The sequence below is a fragment of the Mycena indigotica genome (assembly GCF_014461135.1).
Source record: "Mycena indigotica strain 171206Taipei chromosome Unknown Mind.scaff0009, whole genome shotgun sequence".
Taxonomy (NCBI): Eukaryota; Fungi; Basidiomycota; class Agaricomycetes; order Agaricales; family Mycenaceae; genus Mycena; species Mycena indigotica.
Genome location: NW_023503008.1, coordinates 3,052,903 through 3,069,871, shown reverse-complemented (window position 1 = coordinate 3,069,871; position 16,969 = coordinate 3,052,903). Strand labels below are relative to the sequence as shown.

At 49.7% G+C, this 16,969-nt stretch overlaps 6 protein-coding genes across 6 annotated transcripts; 3 read left to right on the top strand and 3 right to left on the bottom strand.

The window, feature by feature from the left end:
• Positions 1-306: 306 nt before the first annotated feature.
• MIND_01073900 (SET-domain-containing protein) lies at positions 307-2,335 on the bottom strand (the record flags this gene model as incomplete). Its single annotated transcript, XM_037367314.1, has 13 exons — positions 307-371; positions 425-606; positions 656-758; positions 814-892; positions 945-1,014; positions 1,068-1,209; positions 1,261-1,382; positions 1,433-1,466; positions 1,514-1,625; positions 1,669-1,788; positions 1,837-2,012; positions 2,064-2,254; positions 2,301-2,335. The coding sequence occupies 13 exons, from the start codon at positions 2,333-2,335 to the stop codon at positions 307-309; spliced, it is 1,431 nt and encodes a 476-aa protein (XP_037216708.1).
• An 886-nt stretch (positions 2,336-3,221) lies between these two features.
• MIND_01073800 (Cell division control protein 45) lies at positions 3,222-7,288 on the bottom strand (the record flags this gene model as incomplete). The annotated part of the gene is made up of 14 exons (XM_037367313.1): positions 3,222-3,366; positions 3,415-3,765; positions 3,819-4,310; positions 4,363-4,662; positions 4,712-4,863; positions 4,912-5,061; positions 5,111-5,338; positions 5,394-5,761; positions 5,858-5,988; positions 6,043-6,204; positions 6,252-6,382; positions 6,423-6,821; positions 6,874-6,978; positions 7,025-7,288. 14 exons carry the CDS (start codon positions 7,286-7,288, stop codon positions 3,222-3,224), a joined length of 3,378 nt encoding a protein of 1,125 aa, XP_037216707.1.
• A 600-nt stretch (positions 7,289-7,888) lies between these two features.
• Positions 7,889-11,074, top strand: MIND_01073700 (uncharacterized protein; the record flags this gene model as incomplete). Its single annotated transcript, XM_037367312.1, has 19 exons — positions 7,889-7,989; positions 8,037-8,182; positions 8,229-8,235; positions 8,282-8,335; positions 8,383-8,414; positions 8,465-8,510; positions 8,558-8,628; positions 8,675-8,735; positions 8,785-8,990; positions 9,040-9,071; positions 9,120-9,182; positions 9,230-9,310; positions 9,358-9,789; positions 9,834-10,152; positions 10,204-10,322; positions 10,370-10,383; positions 10,431-10,537; positions 10,586-10,827; positions 10,874-11,074. 19 exons carry the CDS (start codon positions 7,889-7,891, stop codon positions 11,072-11,074), a joined length of 2,334 nt encoding a protein of 777 aa, XP_037216706.1.
• Positions 11,075-11,355: 281 nt separating this feature from the next.
• Positions 11,356-12,220, top strand: MIND_01073600 (uncharacterized protein; the record flags this gene model as incomplete). Its single annotated transcript, XM_037367311.1, has 5 exons — positions 11,356-11,358; positions 11,418-11,510; positions 11,569-11,661; positions 11,717-11,848; positions 11,900-12,220. The coding sequence occupies 5 exons, from the start codon at positions 11,356-11,358 to the stop codon at positions 12,218-12,220; spliced, it is 642 nt and encodes a 213-aa protein (XP_037216705.1).
• A 62-nt stretch (positions 12,221-12,282) lies between these two features.
• MIND_01073500 (uncharacterized protein) lies at positions 12,283-13,453 on the bottom strand (the record flags this gene model as incomplete). The annotated part of the gene is made up of 5 exons (XM_037367310.1): positions 12,283-12,862; positions 12,914-13,089; positions 13,142-13,233; positions 13,284-13,347; positions 13,394-13,453. 5 exons carry the CDS (start codon positions 13,451-13,453, stop codon positions 12,283-12,285), a joined length of 972 nt encoding a protein of 323 aa, XP_037216704.1.
• Positions 13,454-13,476: 23 nt separating this feature from the next.
• MIND_01073400 (uncharacterized protein) lies at positions 13,477-16,924 on the top strand (the record flags this gene model as incomplete). The annotated part of the gene is made up of 20 exons (XM_037367309.1): positions 13,477-13,502; positions 13,629-13,939; positions 13,989-14,016; positions 14,061-14,132; positions 14,230-14,345; positions 14,393-14,447; positions 14,493-14,504; positions 14,554-14,690; positions 14,743-14,764; positions 14,815-14,849; positions 14,897-14,927; positions 14,977-15,041; positions 15,092-15,129; positions 15,182-15,637; positions 15,683-15,911; positions 15,959-16,048; positions 16,097-16,339; positions 16,386-16,462; positions 16,511-16,649; positions 16,695-16,924. 20 exons carry the CDS (start codon positions 13,477-13,479, stop codon positions 16,922-16,924), a joined length of 2,412 nt encoding a protein of 803 aa, XP_037216703.1.
• Between the last annotated feature and the right edge of the window lie 45 nt (positions 16,925-16,969).

The following is a 16,969-nucleotide window of genomic DNA, read 5'->3' as shown; positions in this document are numbered from 1 at the left end:
GTCAACAACACAGCCCAACGTACATCCAACTCGACAGTCTTAAGACAGACAACGCAAAGCGATCCAACCACAACTGCCCACACCATCAGCGCCCGCAACGCTCGCGACCATAAAAATCTTTGTCAATAACAATGTCAACAGACTCGGAACACCAGACTTGACAAGCAAACGAGCCCACGATTCTCAACGGGTTCACCTTGTTTAAGCTTCCGACGATTCTGCGGCTTGGAACCTCCGTGTTTCGGCAAAACAGCCCTCGGTTTCCAGTACAACGGCTCTCATGGTCCAACTACCGGGATTGATCTCTCACTCCGCCCAAAAAGCCTCTCCATATGACAACGTCAATTCTCTGCCTTTCGGAATCGCTCTATCTATAGGCCTCAATGGGAAACTTACGCTGTTGGTCGCAAATGTAGTAACTCACCCGCATGGATAGTAATATACCGTTGTCCGTTCACGACTATTTCTCCCGGACTGCAGTTGCCTGTTTGCGGTTTGGGGTCATTCAAGAACCGTGTGCCATTGCCAATCGACATAGCGTCCACATCCAAAATGGGTCCCATGCCGAAGACATAATTAGCCTTGAAATGCTTCGAAATGGTATGTCTGCATTGACAAGGGATCAGCAATAGATTTTGCACATAGACATGCTTGCCTGTGGTGTGGAGGTAACTGGTCATCGTTTTTCACATCTGGCGTTGGCGGTGTCTGGTCCTCTGAGTCCGATACCGAGGCGAACACTAATTCGCCTGGATAATCTAATCACAAATGTTTCAGGCAACGTTTTGGCTTTTTTCTTCATGCGGTGTTCACCTCCAATCAAGTCTCCTTTGCTGATATTCTCGCCAGCAAATGCTCCAAAACCGTACGCGCCGGGCCGCACCACAATCGACTGTCGAAGCCATCATATCAAAACGAGTTGTCATCAAAATGTGAATCGTCACCTTGAAGTTTCCTCTCTGGATATCCATATTCTCGCAATGCCTAGCTCCTCGTCCTTTGGCTTCAAAGTTACTAGATCATACTGCATCGGCTGACAGTTCACTTTTTGAGTTACATTGACTTACCGCGCGTCACAACCGGTGCAAAGTTCGGGATCACATTCCCTTCCAGCTGTTCGGCACACACATTCCTTTCCCAAGTTCCTGTGGCTTCCACAGTGCTTTCTTTTTGCACATGTAACGTTACAACCCGTCCATCGTTGTTTACCTATTCACCAGGTTAGTGACAACATACAACGAAGTTAAAACCAAGTCAAACAAGTGGGTGGGCATTCGCAGTTTCGCTCACAATGAGCCCCAGCCATCACGCAGCTACACTGTGACGTTCCAAATCTGGCCTTGGACTTGTGGCATTCGCCGGAATGAGTGCACGGTTTCGTACTTGAACACACTTCAAGTCAATATGACCCATTTGCCGCATTATCACTCACTATGCTTGACGTTCGTCCTCGTCATTAGTGCCCACTGCATATTCAGTGGATTTTTCGATGCAAGAAACCTTGGTTACCTACAGACTTTTAATGATTTTGGTGTCAGCCATCGTTTGGCCTTTTTTGAGCGCTTGGAAGGCCTTGGAATGTGGATGCTGTGGTCACTAATAAGCTCTTGACGAATAATGAATGCCTGCAAGAATAAGTTGAGAACGCCTGGAAACCATTCTCACCACCTTAGAGCAATCTACCTCCGCAATCGTTGCAATATCGCATGGAGACATGTCCGGATCCAAACGAAGAAGGGCTGAAACAAACTCTCGGTCTTCTGAATCGTCAGTGCTATCGTCAGTATCCTGCGAATAGTTGAGTTGGTATGCAGTCCCAATCATGGCATGCCAAACCATGAACATCTCTTCTTCTTCTCGGGGAATGAGTTGCACAAAACACCGAGTGCTGCATGGTTCGGGATTGTGCTCCATCTTGTAATCCAGAAGGTCACGGCTCCTGAGCTTCGCAACATTCAACATCTCCCTATGGCGGTCAAAAGGTGGTGTGAATCGCTGATAGTCGAAAGAGACTGATTGAAGTGCGGGTTAATAATAAGTCGTCAGGACACCAAAGCACATACTGTGGATACCACAACAATGCATGACACAATTGAGATTAGAGCAAAACTTTTTGCGGTTCATATTGATCTTGGCTATCACTGCATTGCTTTCCAAGTCCCAAAGTTCGTCAGAGGCAGTACCAAAACGAGGAGGGAGACGAGTGGCAGATGCTGTGTCGTGTCCGTCTGCCCAGACAACATTAGGAATGTCACTGGACAGGCATGAAATGCAGTTTTATGGTGGAATATTCACAGTACCGTTGATGATACCCCCCATAAAAAACCGCTCTCATCAGTTACACGGAGTTTGGCCAACTTGATGTCATCGGTATTCGAGCCTGAGTCAACCTGCAACAGCATGGGTAGGACCTCGTCCACTTCCGTCGTAGAAAAATCCCAGTCATGGTATAGTCGACGGATCGTTTCGTAAACGATGATTTCATCTACAAGGTATTCACCAAAGGCAGGGTCACGTGGAAGACTTGCAACATACCATCTGGGTTATCCTCCTTCACATAAGCTTTCCCATCTCTCCCTTTCTCAATCCAGTCGCACTTGCTCTTCTCGAAGGCGGCCAAATATAGGTCACGGGGAAATTGATCGTCATCGGGAAATGGCATAAACTGGGCTTGTGCATTGTCCGCGTAGCGTGCATTATAGCTCGCCGATATTGGCGCGCAGTAGCGATATGGCGGGCATGGATCATAGCTGTCAGGCATGAAATTTTTGACCTTGATGATTGCAGGTTCAAGCGCCAAAGGAGGAGTGTCCCGAATCAAGTCATAATAGAGCATTGTGGTTTGGCTACGCGGACGGTATTGTCTTGCATACGAATATAGTGGGCGAAGGACGGGCTCGGACAGTCGTGCTTCGTCCAACTCGGGCGTCGCAATTTTCAATTCTTCGATTGCCGGTTTGAGAATAGCTTCATTTTTCCAGTTAAGAAATTCTTCAGCGACAGTCTGTCGCAACTTGTGGGCCAGAACTCGATTTTGGTCTCGATGTAGCTGGGCAAGGTCAGCATCACCAGTCAGCGCAGACATAAAGAGAGTCAGAAAGGGAGAGCCGCCATTCCACGTGCCAAAGTTTATTTCTCGATGCGCAGCTATGCAGTGTGGACGAAATGAGTACAACAGATCACTACAATTAAAACAGTATAAAAATACAAATCCTTCTGAATCAAGCGTCCCGGCTTTCGCATAGAGTTTCCAAAAACGTCTTGAGATCGTCCTGATTGATCTCCAGCACGCTTGTGTCAAAGGAGCCATGTCGTGTCCGAGCATTACATCGCTCTTTCGCATCAAGAAAAGCGAGGCCAAACTCACTGACAATAACAGATCAGGTGCCGCAAAGCATGAACACTTGTTCTTACTTTTTCCGAACTTGGTGGAAATCAAGCGAAGCCATAACACCAACGACCATATAGGTTTGTGCCGTTTCGTTGAGACAAGCCACCACAAAGGGCAGACTACCCTTCTTCGTCCTTGAACTGAGGGTGGTGCCCGGGACACGATCCCGTAAAGCATCGACGAGCCACATCGCAAGTCGGGAAAGTATGCCTGGATGAGAAAAGAGGGCCAGATGTGGGCCTTGGGAGAGCACCACGACGCGGTGATTGCGCATTGTGCGGATGTCTTGTTTGTCGATGATAGAAGTGCCCTGATCAATTATCGCTCGATGGACGGTCATAGAGAGGTTTAATGCGCGACGAAGGGAGTCGATGCTATTCAAATTGTTTTTTAGTTGGGAGAGGCATGACTACAAATGATCACTTACTTTGTGAGGGCATCGAATGACGTCCAGAAATTTTTTACCCACCATTGAAGCTCTTTCGAGTCTGTCTCTTCCTCGCCATCCATTTCCTCACCTTCGCCAACCCGTTTAGACTTGGCTGCATCTCCACCATTGGTTTGCGGACCACCCGGAGGGATGTTTTCCCTTTCTTCTCGTCTCCTGCGGTTGTCACGACCGTTGGTGGGGGCCTCCCAGAGTTTGCCTCCTCCAAACCACTCGCCGCCCCGTCTGGCCCCCTCGACCTCGACTTCCAATCGAATGCCGCCCGCCACATCAAGAAGCGCACTGATGCCTTCCACCGCGTCTGCTGCTGACATCGGCTGAGACCGGTATCCAAAACATCGTCGAAACGACGGATACTTGAGCTCAACCAGTCCATACTCTGGTGCAATTTCGTCGAGTTTGACAACTAGTGTTTGCTTCAAGTCTTTATCCATCAGGGCATACTGCTCTTGTGTTTGCTGCAGAGAAAACCTACGGTACTTCGATTACGAGAAGACCAATCTGCGCAATGAAGCATACATACCCCATCTTAGCCAGCAAGCCAGTTAGTTTTTTGCGTCCGCGCTCCTTCCAGATGCCAAGTTTACTGGCAACATAACTTGAGTGCAGCATGGCGTCGTATAGGGTCCAGTGGCGGAAGAGAGTGAAGCGGAGTTCGTCGGTCGCTCGAACAGTCAAGTCATCGGGGGTAAGGACGTCCTCTTCGAGCGGTTGCGGGTTCAGGCGGTAGACTTCGTCATAGTAAACCGAATGCAAGTCGTTGTACTGTTGGCGAGATATTCGGGCGGTGGTATATTGGTATGTCAAACCGAGGATTGCCAGCCTGCTTCAGGTGTCAGAAACGACGAAAAGCAAATATAAACAACGTTGACCATAAGAGTTCGTTATCTACGCGTTCTAAGACCGTCGCCAGCAGATAAATCGTTCCTGCTGCACTTTGGCCATGCCATGTTCCACCCATGTAGTATTTTTCTAGTCGCTCAGAGTATATTTCATGGTCTTCGCGGGTCATCCGTCGAGGACGCTAAAACGGTTAGATGTGAATATATGAGTGGAACAAGCAAGCACTCACATCGACTCGTCGCCTTTTACCGCCTGCTCTCTCACCATCGCCAAGCGACCTCCGTTTCCCGCTCGTTTGCTCGTAGTCTTCCTCATCTTCCTCCACCTCTTCATCATCTTCATCAGAGTCCGAATCATCCGAGTCCGGATGTGGCTCATACTAGAAGAATGGTGAGCTGAAAACATATAGCCAAATGAATAAACCGCACCGTCAACGCTTCCCAAGCTTTGCGCTCTTCCTCCAGATCGGCGGCGGCACCATCGTCCCAGACTATGATCCTCTCGCCTGCCTCACCAGCTCCAAACAAACTGGACAAGTTCTGTGGTCGCGCTGAATCGATGACATGGACAGACATGTTTGTGCTGAACTCGCCAAACCACTCTTCTGAGGGCAAGTCGAGGATTGCGCCCATGTTTAGGAGAATTAGGGTACGGAGCTGAGGGAAAGAAAGAGTTCAGTATAGAAGTAGTGAGCAACAACGGATAACACACCTCGGTTGCCACACTAAGCTCGTCGCGGACATGCTCCAGCTCTGTAACGCCCGATACGGGGATAATACGATACATGACATCATCGTGCTTGAACAGCTCAGCGAGCATCCGGGCAGCACACAAGGCGTCCACATCTGGCGCAACGAGCATGATGACAGAAGCAGCAGAAGTCAATGGGGATTGTCGATGTGCCCGCAGGATGTTTGCGTAAGCATGGCCATATGAAGGGCGCGACGCCGATGCATGTTGAGGCGGAGGCAGATACACCATTAAGCAGACTCGGCGTTGTTGGAGTGAAGGAAGCAAAATACACAAAATCACGATTTGTGACATCCTCGCACGTGCACCGTCACACCGCGCAAAAAGAGCTGCAAAAGGTTCAATTCCATGCTTTGTCACATTTATTTAATTTATTCTCGGCTTCTTTCTACTCCCACCGCTAGGAACATAGGATCCACTCATACTCGCCGAGCTCCCGGGCTTCGACTGAGAATGGGCATTAAATGGCGCAGCTGGCATCGGGACCATTGAAGGTGCTTCATCTTGCGTTATCCTTCGATGGGGAGGTATCTGCTGTGGGGCTGCTGCAAATGCACTAGTAGCAACGCTTTAGGTTCCATCCTACGGCGCGAAAGCCGAGTCTACGCACTTCCAGGTGGGGTACGGGTCCTCGTGAAACCATTTATGTTGAAGTGCCTCTTTGGCCGTGAGTCGGGTGTCGGGGTCATACGCAAATAACTGCCTCAGCAGGTCGAATCCGTTTTGTGAGCGTACGCGCGTCTGACACCAATCGAAGAGCCGATTAGTAAAGCTAGGTGGTCATCAGACTGGTACAAAATTAGGTCGCATACGACTCACTGATCCAGTCTCTTCATGCTTTGGTACTCGGGCATATCTTTTACTCCCGGCCATTCTTGTTCTGCGAGGACAGTAAAGTTGAGAGTTCGGAGATAAAAAGGGGCTAAACATGCCGTCCGGGGTCCCAACAACTTCAAAGATCTTCAGTAGCTGATCGCGTTGGAAAGGAACATTCTTTTTCGAGTCGAGCTTAGCTTCTTCCCCCTTGAAGATCGGCCGTAAACTAGCAAGCTCCGCCATGACACAACCTACTGCCCAGCAGTCGATTGCCTTGTGGTAATGTTTGGCGCCAAGCAGTAGTTCCGGTGCACGATACCAGATAGTAACCACAACCTTGTCTCCGGCAAACAGTGGTTGTAGTGGTTGATAGATCAAGCGCGCTAAACCTAGGTCTCCAATCTTCACGATGCCAGAAGCCGTAATAAGAATATTGGCCGGCTTGAGATCCCGGTGGAGGATATGACAAGAGTGCAGATAAACCAGGCCATTGAGTAGTTGGTAGATGAGAGACTTGAGGACAGGCAATGTTATTGGAGTTCTCAACGCGGTTGCGTGGTGTTGTATGACTTGCTGTACCGTTCTGTCGAGTTGGGTTATATAGGAGGTTCATAATTTGGCTCACAAGAAAGTCATGCTCGGCGAATTCAAAGACCATATATATGGACTTGTCCTCCAGTATTACTTCCTTGAGAGCTACAATATTCTCGTGGTCGATTTCACGGTTCAGCTGGAGGCATTGGTTAGTTGTTTGGTGAGAATATGGTTCAACCAACAGCAATTTCACGAATCGCACTCTGGCTGATTCCCGTGTATGTTACGACATCTCCTTCCTTGTCTGGCTTGAATTTCTTGATAGCATGGATTCTCGCGTCGTCTCCCAGACTTTGGGCCTTGTAGACCCTACCGTATGTTCCTGAAGAAATAAAGCCAAGAATAGAGTATTTTGACGCCACAGAAGCATGGGTTGCGTCCCTTTTGAGCCGATATATGCGCATGGGGTCGTTTTGGATAGCCCATTCATCGCTGGTGGTCGCCATAATGATGTTGTGGTGATGCGAAAGTTGGGCACGTGAACCTCTTTACTTGATCAGAACCACACCGACGATCGACTTCGATAACTCGCGATGCTCTCGGTCACCGATGGCGATATCGGTCAGCAGTCAGTTCCTAGCAACTGCATGGGTCAACCCTATCTCTCCCTTGTCGGATTCAAGTCATGCGCCTGGTCGTCTGCTTGCTGCCGTAGCATCAGTTGTGAAAACCTCAGCTTGTTGACTGCGGCATAACCTTCGTTTTTCGTCATGCTGCGTCGGCATAGCACCTCGGAGACTCCATGCTTGCGAGCTTCTTCCGAGCGTTACCAACAATATCTCCATGGACTGATGTCATACAGTTCTCAGTCCGTTGCTCGTTGTTCTCGGTAGTTGCAGGTGATTGTAGCCGGATCTCACGGGCCAACGTCTTTACCAACTTGATTCGTCGGTCCATGCTGCTCGAAGCTCTTGTCCGTGTCATGGGGTTTATTCGAGCGTGAACTTGAACGCGAGCCTGTTTTGGCCAGCAACTGCTGCTATCTACAGTATAAAGATGGATGACGACTCGGACGCTCTTCCAAGACCTCCCCGGTACTCTCCACCATGCTGGTCCCATCCCTGGCATCTATTGTCGCGTTCATCTCGTCGGTGACCTTGGTCAATGGCCTGGGTTCGACTTGTTCGACACCACTCGGCGCTGGAACGCGAGTCGTGTTATTTTTTTGCATCGTCATGGCTCACGATAACACAGAGCTGCTGCTTCCGATCCTTATTGGCTTCAGAACATCAAGCACCAGGGCATTTCCGCGTTCAACTCTAACCCCAGCTCGTATAAAGTATTCCGCAACGTCAAGGATTTTGGCGCCAGGGGAGACGGTGTAACGGACGATAGTGCAGGTTTGCCGTCTGCTTCGTGTCTTGATCCAATTTAACGCGTCTTTAGCCATCAAGTAAGGGACCTCCTCGCCACCCCGACGCCCCCTGACCACTGTTTAGCTCTGCCATTTCTTCTGGTAACCGATGTGGAGGAGGCTCTTGTCCGTCATCCACGTACGTAACATTGTTTCTGTGCGAAATCTATGCTAAGCTTTCATCAGGGTCACCCCTGCATTGGTCTACTTCCCCCCAGGTCTGCTAGTGATCAAACCGACCTCCTCCTTGACTGAAATACCTCTCAAGGCAGATACCTCGTTTCCAAGGCCATCATCATGTATTACTACACTCAGTACGGCTCTAACCTTCTGGCATTCACTTCTCCCTGACTGTGTACAGACTGGTCGGTGACGCTCGCAATCCACCTACGCTTATTGCCACATCTGGATTCACCGACATCGCGATCGTCGGTTCGTGATCATCTTATCTTCTCAGTCATATGCTTATCATGATTAGATGTCGACCCCTATATCCCGGGTGGAAACGGCGCACAATGGTACACGAATCAAAACAATTTGTGTGTATTGTGCCGCTCTGCTCTGCTAGTAAAACTGAGCTTTGGGCAGCTTCCGAAGCATTCGTAACTTCGTCCTTGACACTCGCAATATCCCAGCCGGAAACTCTGGAACTGCCCTTCACTGGCAAGTTGCCCAAGCGACATCGCTCCAGAACATCGTGTTCCAGCTTTCAACTGCCTCTGGCAATAACCACCAAGGTATCTGGATGGAGAATGGCTCCGGTGGCTTCATGGGTGATCTCGTATTCAACGGCGGTGAGCTTCAGTTTCAGTTATCCATAGTTGGGTATTCATCGATCCAAAGGAAAATTCGGCATGTGGGTTGGAAACCAACAGGTTAGCCGTCTTCTTTTTTCTGTCGCATTATTGGTTAACGACAAACAGTTCACCGTTCGAAACGTTACCATTAACAACGCTCAAACGGCAGTGTTCGCAAGCTGGAACTGGGCAAGTCGACCCATGCGATTTTGCCATTAATGACTTACAGCGACCAGGGCTGGACTTTCCAAGGCATTACGATCAACAATGCCCAAGTTGGTTTCGATATCACGACTGGCGGTAGTGCGTCTTCTCAGGTAGGCCACGCACATGCTTTCACAGCAGTCTTTTCATTTTTTTGCAGACCGTTGGTGCAGAGGCAATCATTGATGCAACCGTTTCCAATACGCCCATCTTCGTTCGCACATCTACTGCGAGTGGAGGAAGACTGTCCGGATCCCTGGTTTTGAACAACGTCAAGCTGACCAATGTGCCCACCGCTGTTGGCGTCGCAGGAGGTGCTGTCGTCCTTGCTGGCGGAACGACCACCATTGCCTCTTGGGGTCAAGGAAATGTCTACACTGGCACAAGCTCTTCTGGGAGATTCGTACAGGCCTCTATTTCCACTGCCTCGAAGCCTGCCTCGCTCCTCGACAGCTCTGGCAAGATTTTCGGTCGTGGGCGTCCACAATACGAAAACTATGCTGTCTCGCAATTCGTCAGTGTTAAAGACCAGGGTGCCAGGGGAGACGGTGTCACGGATGATACCGCTGCTCTCAAATCCATCTTTGACAGGGTATGAAGCGCCCGATATTTATCGCTATGCTAAATTCTGCTTAGTTTGCTGGCTGCAAAATCATCTTCTTTGATGCTGGAACCTATATTGTCACGTCGACCCTGCAGATTCCGGCTGGCACTCAAATTGTCGGGGAGGCGTGGTCCGTTATTGCGGGCAAAGGTTCCGCATTCCAGAACATGAACAACCCCATCCCGGTCATCCAAGCCGGTGCTCCCGGATCAAGCGGTATTCTCGAGATCACCGACATCGTCTTTTCGGTGATCGGCCCGACTCCTGGTGCCATCGTGGTTGAGTGGAACGTCAAGCAGACGGCAAACGGAAACGCTGGCATGTGGGACTCGCACATTCGTCTTGGAGGATGTGAGCGCAGTTCGACATTATAATCTTGATGGCAAACTAACTGGATTTCAGCACAAGGAACGAATCTTCTCGCCGCTAACTGCCCGACTAATGGAAGTGGTGGAACTACCAACTGCTTCGCTGCATATGCCGCTCTACATCTCACAACTTCGTCTTCAGCTTACCTTGAGGTAAGTTGTTTGTACTGTGATTTTATCATTTGCTGATATCTTTACAGGGTACTTGGGTCTGGTAAACACACAGTTTACTCGGCTAGAGTCGTCGCTAAAACCCTCTAGGCTGGCAGATCATGACATGGAGGCAACCGCCCAAACCCAGATCTCGTTGTTTTCTGGACGCGGTATTCTTTCCGAATCGCAAGGCCCAGTTTGGATGATTGGCACTGGTATGTGCTTGGCAAATCTGGCGCGATCCTTTTCTAACCCATACGCAGCGTCTGAGCATCATACTCTCTACCAATACTCCCTCGTTAACGCGGCAAATCACTACATGGGACTGATCCAAACCGAGAGTCCCTACTTCCAACCATCCCCCGCCGCACCCGCACCTTTTACCGTCAACTCAGCGTTCAAAGACCCAACCAACTGGAGTGGAATCACCTCTGCATGGGGACTACGGGTCACCTCTTCCTCGAATATCATCATTTTCGGCGCTGGTCTCTACAGTTTCTTCAATGCATGTTTCCTCGAATCCCTCGGTGATCAATGCTGACGATTACCAGAACTACAACCAGAACTGCCTCACGCCCGTAAACTGCCAGGCGCAGATGGCCACCATCGACTCCGCCTCTTCTGTACACATCTACAGCTTGAACACTGTTGGAGTCACATCCCAGCTCAGTGTCAACCAGGCTGGTGTCATCAACCAGGCGTCCAACGCCAACGGATTCTCGCAAACGGTCACCTCATGGAGTCAAACATGATACCCCATGATACCACACGCATCTCACGACATAAAGTTAAGCAGCATGTATCTGTAGCACATTTTTCTGGGTCAAATTTAAATTGTAACTGCAATCGGTGGTGTGGCGCGAATCGTCACAAATCATGTGAAATCGTGACTGATTCTCTTGACTTGCTCTTCCGCAGCTGCTTCGAATGGCTTTCGAAGTCAATTCATCAAAGGCTAAAAGTGAAAATGAACGCCGTTAGTCTCTCTTCCTTCCAGAGCCCAAATTCGAGTCGTGAAAGGAGCTGCGACATCATGGTACGCGGACCCACTGGGAATCATGCCAGCACTACTATGTAGTAGTAACCGAATGATAGTCTCCTACTGGTATTCTCGGTGGTGTTCTGGACCACGCACTCCAAATTGCACTTGGATTTGAAGAGGACGAGGTCGCTTACCAGCACTTTCAAGTGAGTTCATTTCTCACAGACTACCACACCCAGGCCCGGCCCTCACCTTTGTCTATAGCACAGAATCTGCACCATCGCTGAAGGGGCATTCGACTTTTCAAGACCGATGAAATGCCCCCAACGCGATGCGCTCAACATATTTGTTCAAAAGGTCCGTGCTTGTTAAGCCGAAAAATCGTAAGATCTGGAGGGCGACTACATACCAGAGTATGAAGGAGATCGATGATCTCCTACCTTACGCTCCCCCATGCACCGGAGTCGAGATGCACGTGCTTCTCCAACGCTACGGCGCCAGCTATCTAGCATGGAAGTCGGGCTATTTTGACCGACCAAAGCCGGTGAGTCCAGTTTGAACTACTTGATAACCCGTATGCAAACCGTGGACCCAGTTGACCATCAAGTTAAATTTTGGACTAATCAACAAGCGCCACACGCCCGTTGAACCACCTCCTCCAAATGTCGACGACAGGACAACGATCCGACAGTTTCTTAGTGGGTGCCATCCCCCGATGCTGCACCTGCTCGACAAATTTCTGAGCGCAGGAATCACTGGACAAGTCCCTTTAAGTATGCTTTGCTGCCGCGAGAAGGAGGAACTCAAGGAGTATTTGACCAACAAGTCAATTGGGCAAAACGCATTGGAGATTGAGGCCCTGGTTTTGGCATTGCTCAGAAGGAGTGCCTCCCATAAGTTACATGTAAAAGTCTAATCCATCTCTATGACCCATTTAGATTTGTTTTGAGTACAAAGAATTATTAAACACACAAATAATCATCCGAAACGCTTGCTTAGTCCGTCGTAAATCAGAAAGATGATGGCACTACTTGGGACTGACCGAGCGACTGTTATTCCACAGCCAGCATAAAGACCCCTAATTCCCTGCGCGCGATACATGGCCTTGAAAGTGCCGATAAAGGATGACCGTGGTGGAGCCTTGCCCCCAACACTGGTTGGTGGTCGCAGCTGTTCTTCCGTTTGAATCGCAGTCTTGACGGTGTCAGCTGGGAAGAGCGCGAGGTTAAAGGCTGCCCCAGCACAGGCACCCGATGCAGCCGACTCCCACGGCCTCAACTCCTTTGCAGAAGCAGATGTGATACCGCCATCTATGGAGCGGGATTGTCGTCGTGCAACTAATAAAGACGCGACAAATTCCTTGGTCGAAAACCACGCGGCGGTGCCCCCCGTTTCGCGAATTAGCGTGCCGGTGTGACCGAGCCACAAGCCGCGAACCCCATTATTGCGCAAAACGGATAAGAAAACGGCAAGGGGACCGGGAAGTTGATGGGCAGCTGAGGGTGCGACCGTAAGCATCTGGGTTTGGGCAACCACCTTGACGAGCTCTAGCGGCGTACTTATTTTTGGATGAGATCAGTAGTTGGTGGAGAAATAGATGTGAACTCACAGCAGGAAACTGGTTATAGCTCCGGCGCCAGCAGCAGCCAAAGCGATTTGTGGCATCGTCGAGGGTTCTGTTATAGATTGTCGGTTGACGCGTTTTATGAGCTCTTGGAGTTCGCGGTAAGACAGGAAAAGGGAAGCATTTTCGGCCATGGCCGCAACGATCGGCGCGGACAAGCCCTACAAAGGATTGCTCAGTAGAAAGTCTAAGTAAAGTGAAGTTGAAGCGCACGCGATAGAGGCCGCCAACACCTTCATTCCGCCAAGTTTTGTTGAGACAATCAAGTGGTCCGCTGAATCGCGCTTCGGCTTCCAGAACTTGGGCTGCTCCCAAGTCAATAAAAGGAAAGAATCATGGAAAGCTTATATTTGACCTTGTAGACGGACCTTGGTCAAGTCGAAAGGATGCTCGAATATCTTGGAAGCAATGCCTGCTGCCTACCACAGTGGGTTGAAAAAAAAAGTTGGAAAGAGAATAACATACGATGCCATAGCTGATGTCTTTGGCGGCGCGGAGCGCACTAGAACCCTGGGAGTCATGCATTGGTCCGAGTCAAGAGTTAGCGCATGGCTATAGAGCTGTTGCAACCAACGTGAACACAAGCAAGTGCGATGCCAAATCAGTGCTCCGTCTTACGTAATCTTCGAGTTCCGAGTTTCTTTTTCTCCATCGTGGAACGGATGCTTTGACCGATAAACGAGTCGTTCACATTAGCAAGCGCAACTCCTAATCTGCTCTTCGCTTCGTCATCTGTCTGTCCTGCTGAGGCGAGTACTTTAGCTGAGCAGCTCCAAGCAATCCATTACCATTTCTTCCCTCGTGCTGCGATGAAAGTTGCCAGTGTTTTGCTCAGCCTCCTCCTTAGGATGAGCATTCTGGCGTCCTCTCAAGCAGTGGAACCCGGTTTTGCCTCGTCCAATGATACGTTCTGGCTCCAGGCTATCAAGCACCAAGGAAAGTCGGCATATAACTCGGACGCTACATACGAAGTTTTCCGCAATGTCAAAGACTTCGGCGCCAAGGGAGATGGTTGGATTTTTTTGACACTGACTCAGAGAGGAGGCAATAACCATTCTAGGCGTCACGGATGATACAAACGCTATCAAGTAAGTCGAGTGTTGCAACTTGGATGCGTCTAACTTATGAACAGTGCTGCTATCTCTTCCGGTCATCGTTGCACGAGCAACTCTTCCACGCATGCTCCCATTTCCCGAGTTTCAAGGTTGTTGATTGTTCGGCAGGCTTAGTCCTGCTCTGGTTTATTTTCCCACTGGGCAGGTCCACAGTTACAATTAAAGACGATCACTCAAGTGGCCTAGAACGTACCTGGTGTCGAAGGCGATCATAGCCTACTATTACACTGTGCTCATTGGTGATGCCAAAAACCCGCCGACTCTGCTTGCAGCAGCATCGTTCACCGATATAGCAGTCATCGGTAATAGTTCATTTCGCTCGTTCGCCTCCCTCGCTCAAACCGCGTAGACGCCAACCCTTACTTGGCCGGAGGGCAACAGTGGTATGTTAACCAAAACAACTTGTGCGTTCATCTTAATGTTTCGTCACATTTTCTAATAACTTCCAGCTTTCGATCGATGTGAGCATACAGAGCTTTCGGGCTTCACTATCTAACTGATGGCTTTCAGACGCAACTTTATCATCGACACCCGACTCATTCCGCCAGAAAACAGCGGTACTGGGATTCACTGGCAAGTTGCACAAGCTACCTCACTCGTGAATATCCACTTCTATATGTCGGATGCCCCCAACTCGGCACATCAAGGTAGAGTTTGAATCAGATGTCGCTTGCCGAAAGTTTGACATACCTACTATAGGTATTTTCATGGAGAACGGCAGGTTCGTCGCCCACGTTGCAGTCAGTCTCGCTTCCTCATGACCGTCCCCAGTGGGGGATTCATGGGCGATCTTGTTTTCGATGGAGGTAGAGACTATGATATATGGAGAAATCCACTGAAACCAAGTTGACAGGCAAGTTCGGAATGTGGGTTGGAAATCAGCAGTAAGACCTTCCCCATTCATTGTCTGTCACACATTCAAAAGCCACTTAGATTTACTGTTCGCAATGTCACCATCAATAACGCTCAGATTGCCATACAAGGTGTTTGGGCCTGGGGTGGGTTGTCTAGTCAACCTCAGGTTTGTGATCTTGATCTGGGAAATCAGGCTGGACCTTCCAAGGACTTATCATTCGAAATTGTTCAGTGCGTTACTTGGTTTTGAGCGCTTCTTCTACAGTATAAATTCATGGTTTAGATTGGTTTTGACCTTCTAAGCGGTGTTGGTGCCGAGGCAATCATTGACGCTAAAGTTTATGATACGCCCATATTCGTGCGGACCCCCGCTCCCAGCAATGGCAAACTTGTAGGCTCGCTCGTTCTGAACAATGTTCATCTCCACAACGTAGCCACCGCGGTGGGCGTTGTTGGCGGAGCAGTCGTTCTAGCTGGCGGAGCAGAAGTTGTCATTGACTCTTGGGTGCAAGGCAACGTTTATAAGGGCAACAATCCCGTCGGAAAATTCAACCAAAATCTGGTGCAACCCGTCACAAAACCAGTGGCCGTTCTCAGTAGCACAGGCGAAATATTTGGGAGGATGCATCCGCAGTACGAGAATTACCATGTCAGCCAGTTTGTCAGTGTTCGCGATCATGGAGCTTCCGGAGATGGGACGACCGACGATACTGCAGCTTTGCAAGCCGTGTTGAACAAGGTTAGCAACGCTGCTGCTTACTGAGCGATGTTCTTACTTCATCAGTTTGCGGGGACCAACATCATCTTCTTTGACGCTGGAACGTATATTGTAAAGTCAACACTCACCATTCCTGCTGGGTCTCGTATCGTTGGCGAAGCGTGGTCGATCATCTCTGGCGCAGGCCCGGCATTTCAAGACCAGGAGAACCCTCAAGTAGTCGTCAGGGTCGGTGCACCTGGTTCGCGCGGAGTTGTCGAGATCACAGACATCGTTTTTTCGACTGTCGGCCCAGGTATGTTTGGGGTTCCTCTTCCGCTTTGTCCTCTCAACGAATTCTAGCTCCTGGAGCTATCGTTGTTGAATGGAATATCCACGAATCCGAGCTTGGCTCTGCTGGCGCATGGGACACGCACATTCGTCTTGGTGGAGGTACGTATCGTGGAACCATTTGGTTACCAGCTATCTGATAACTGGTAGCCGCGGGAACAAATCTGGAGACTGAGCAGTGCAAAGCGGACACCGGACAAGACGTGCCGAAGTCCATAGCGGCTTTCATGGCCCTCCATTTAACCCCAAGCTCAACGGCGTATCTTGAGGGTCTCTGGGTGTGGACTGCCGACCATGAGTTGGACCAAGATGGCACTTCACTCCTGAACATCTTCGCCGGTCGCGGTATTTTGTCAGAATCACAGGGACCAGTCTGGCTAGTTGGTACTGCTGGTACGCATGACATTCTGCACAAAGTTAGCTCTCTGAAAGCCTTTAGCTGAGCATTTCTTCCTCTATCAATACCAATTCTTCAAAGCGCGAAACCACTACGTAGCGCTGATGCAAACAGAGACAGTGCGTGTCTGTTATAGGGCCATCGTTTCCGACCTAATATTTCATCAGCCTTACTTCCAGCCATACTCTGACAACTTCCCCCATCCATTCACCTTGTCGAAGCAATATAATGACCCGCCCATTCCACCGAATCTCCAGCAAGCGTGGGCTGCCCTCGTTCGCAGTTCGTCCGACATATTCATCTTCGGTATGCTAATAACTGTTGTCCTTGCACGTGATTATCTTCTTCCAGGTGCGGGTCTCTATAGCTTCTTCTCCAACTACTCGAAGGCTTGCATCGATACCCGAGATTGTCAAACGCACATTTTGGACATCGACAAAGCGTCTTCATCTGTGGAGGTGTTCAGTTTGGCGACAGTATCGAGTCGTTTCCAGATAAGCATGGATGGGGTGGGCGTGGTAAACGAGAAAGACAACAATGGAACAGGGTTTGCATCGACCGTGACGAGATGGTCCAACTAAGTAGGAGTTATGCCGTAGCACCAAATAAACGCTACTTATGTAATC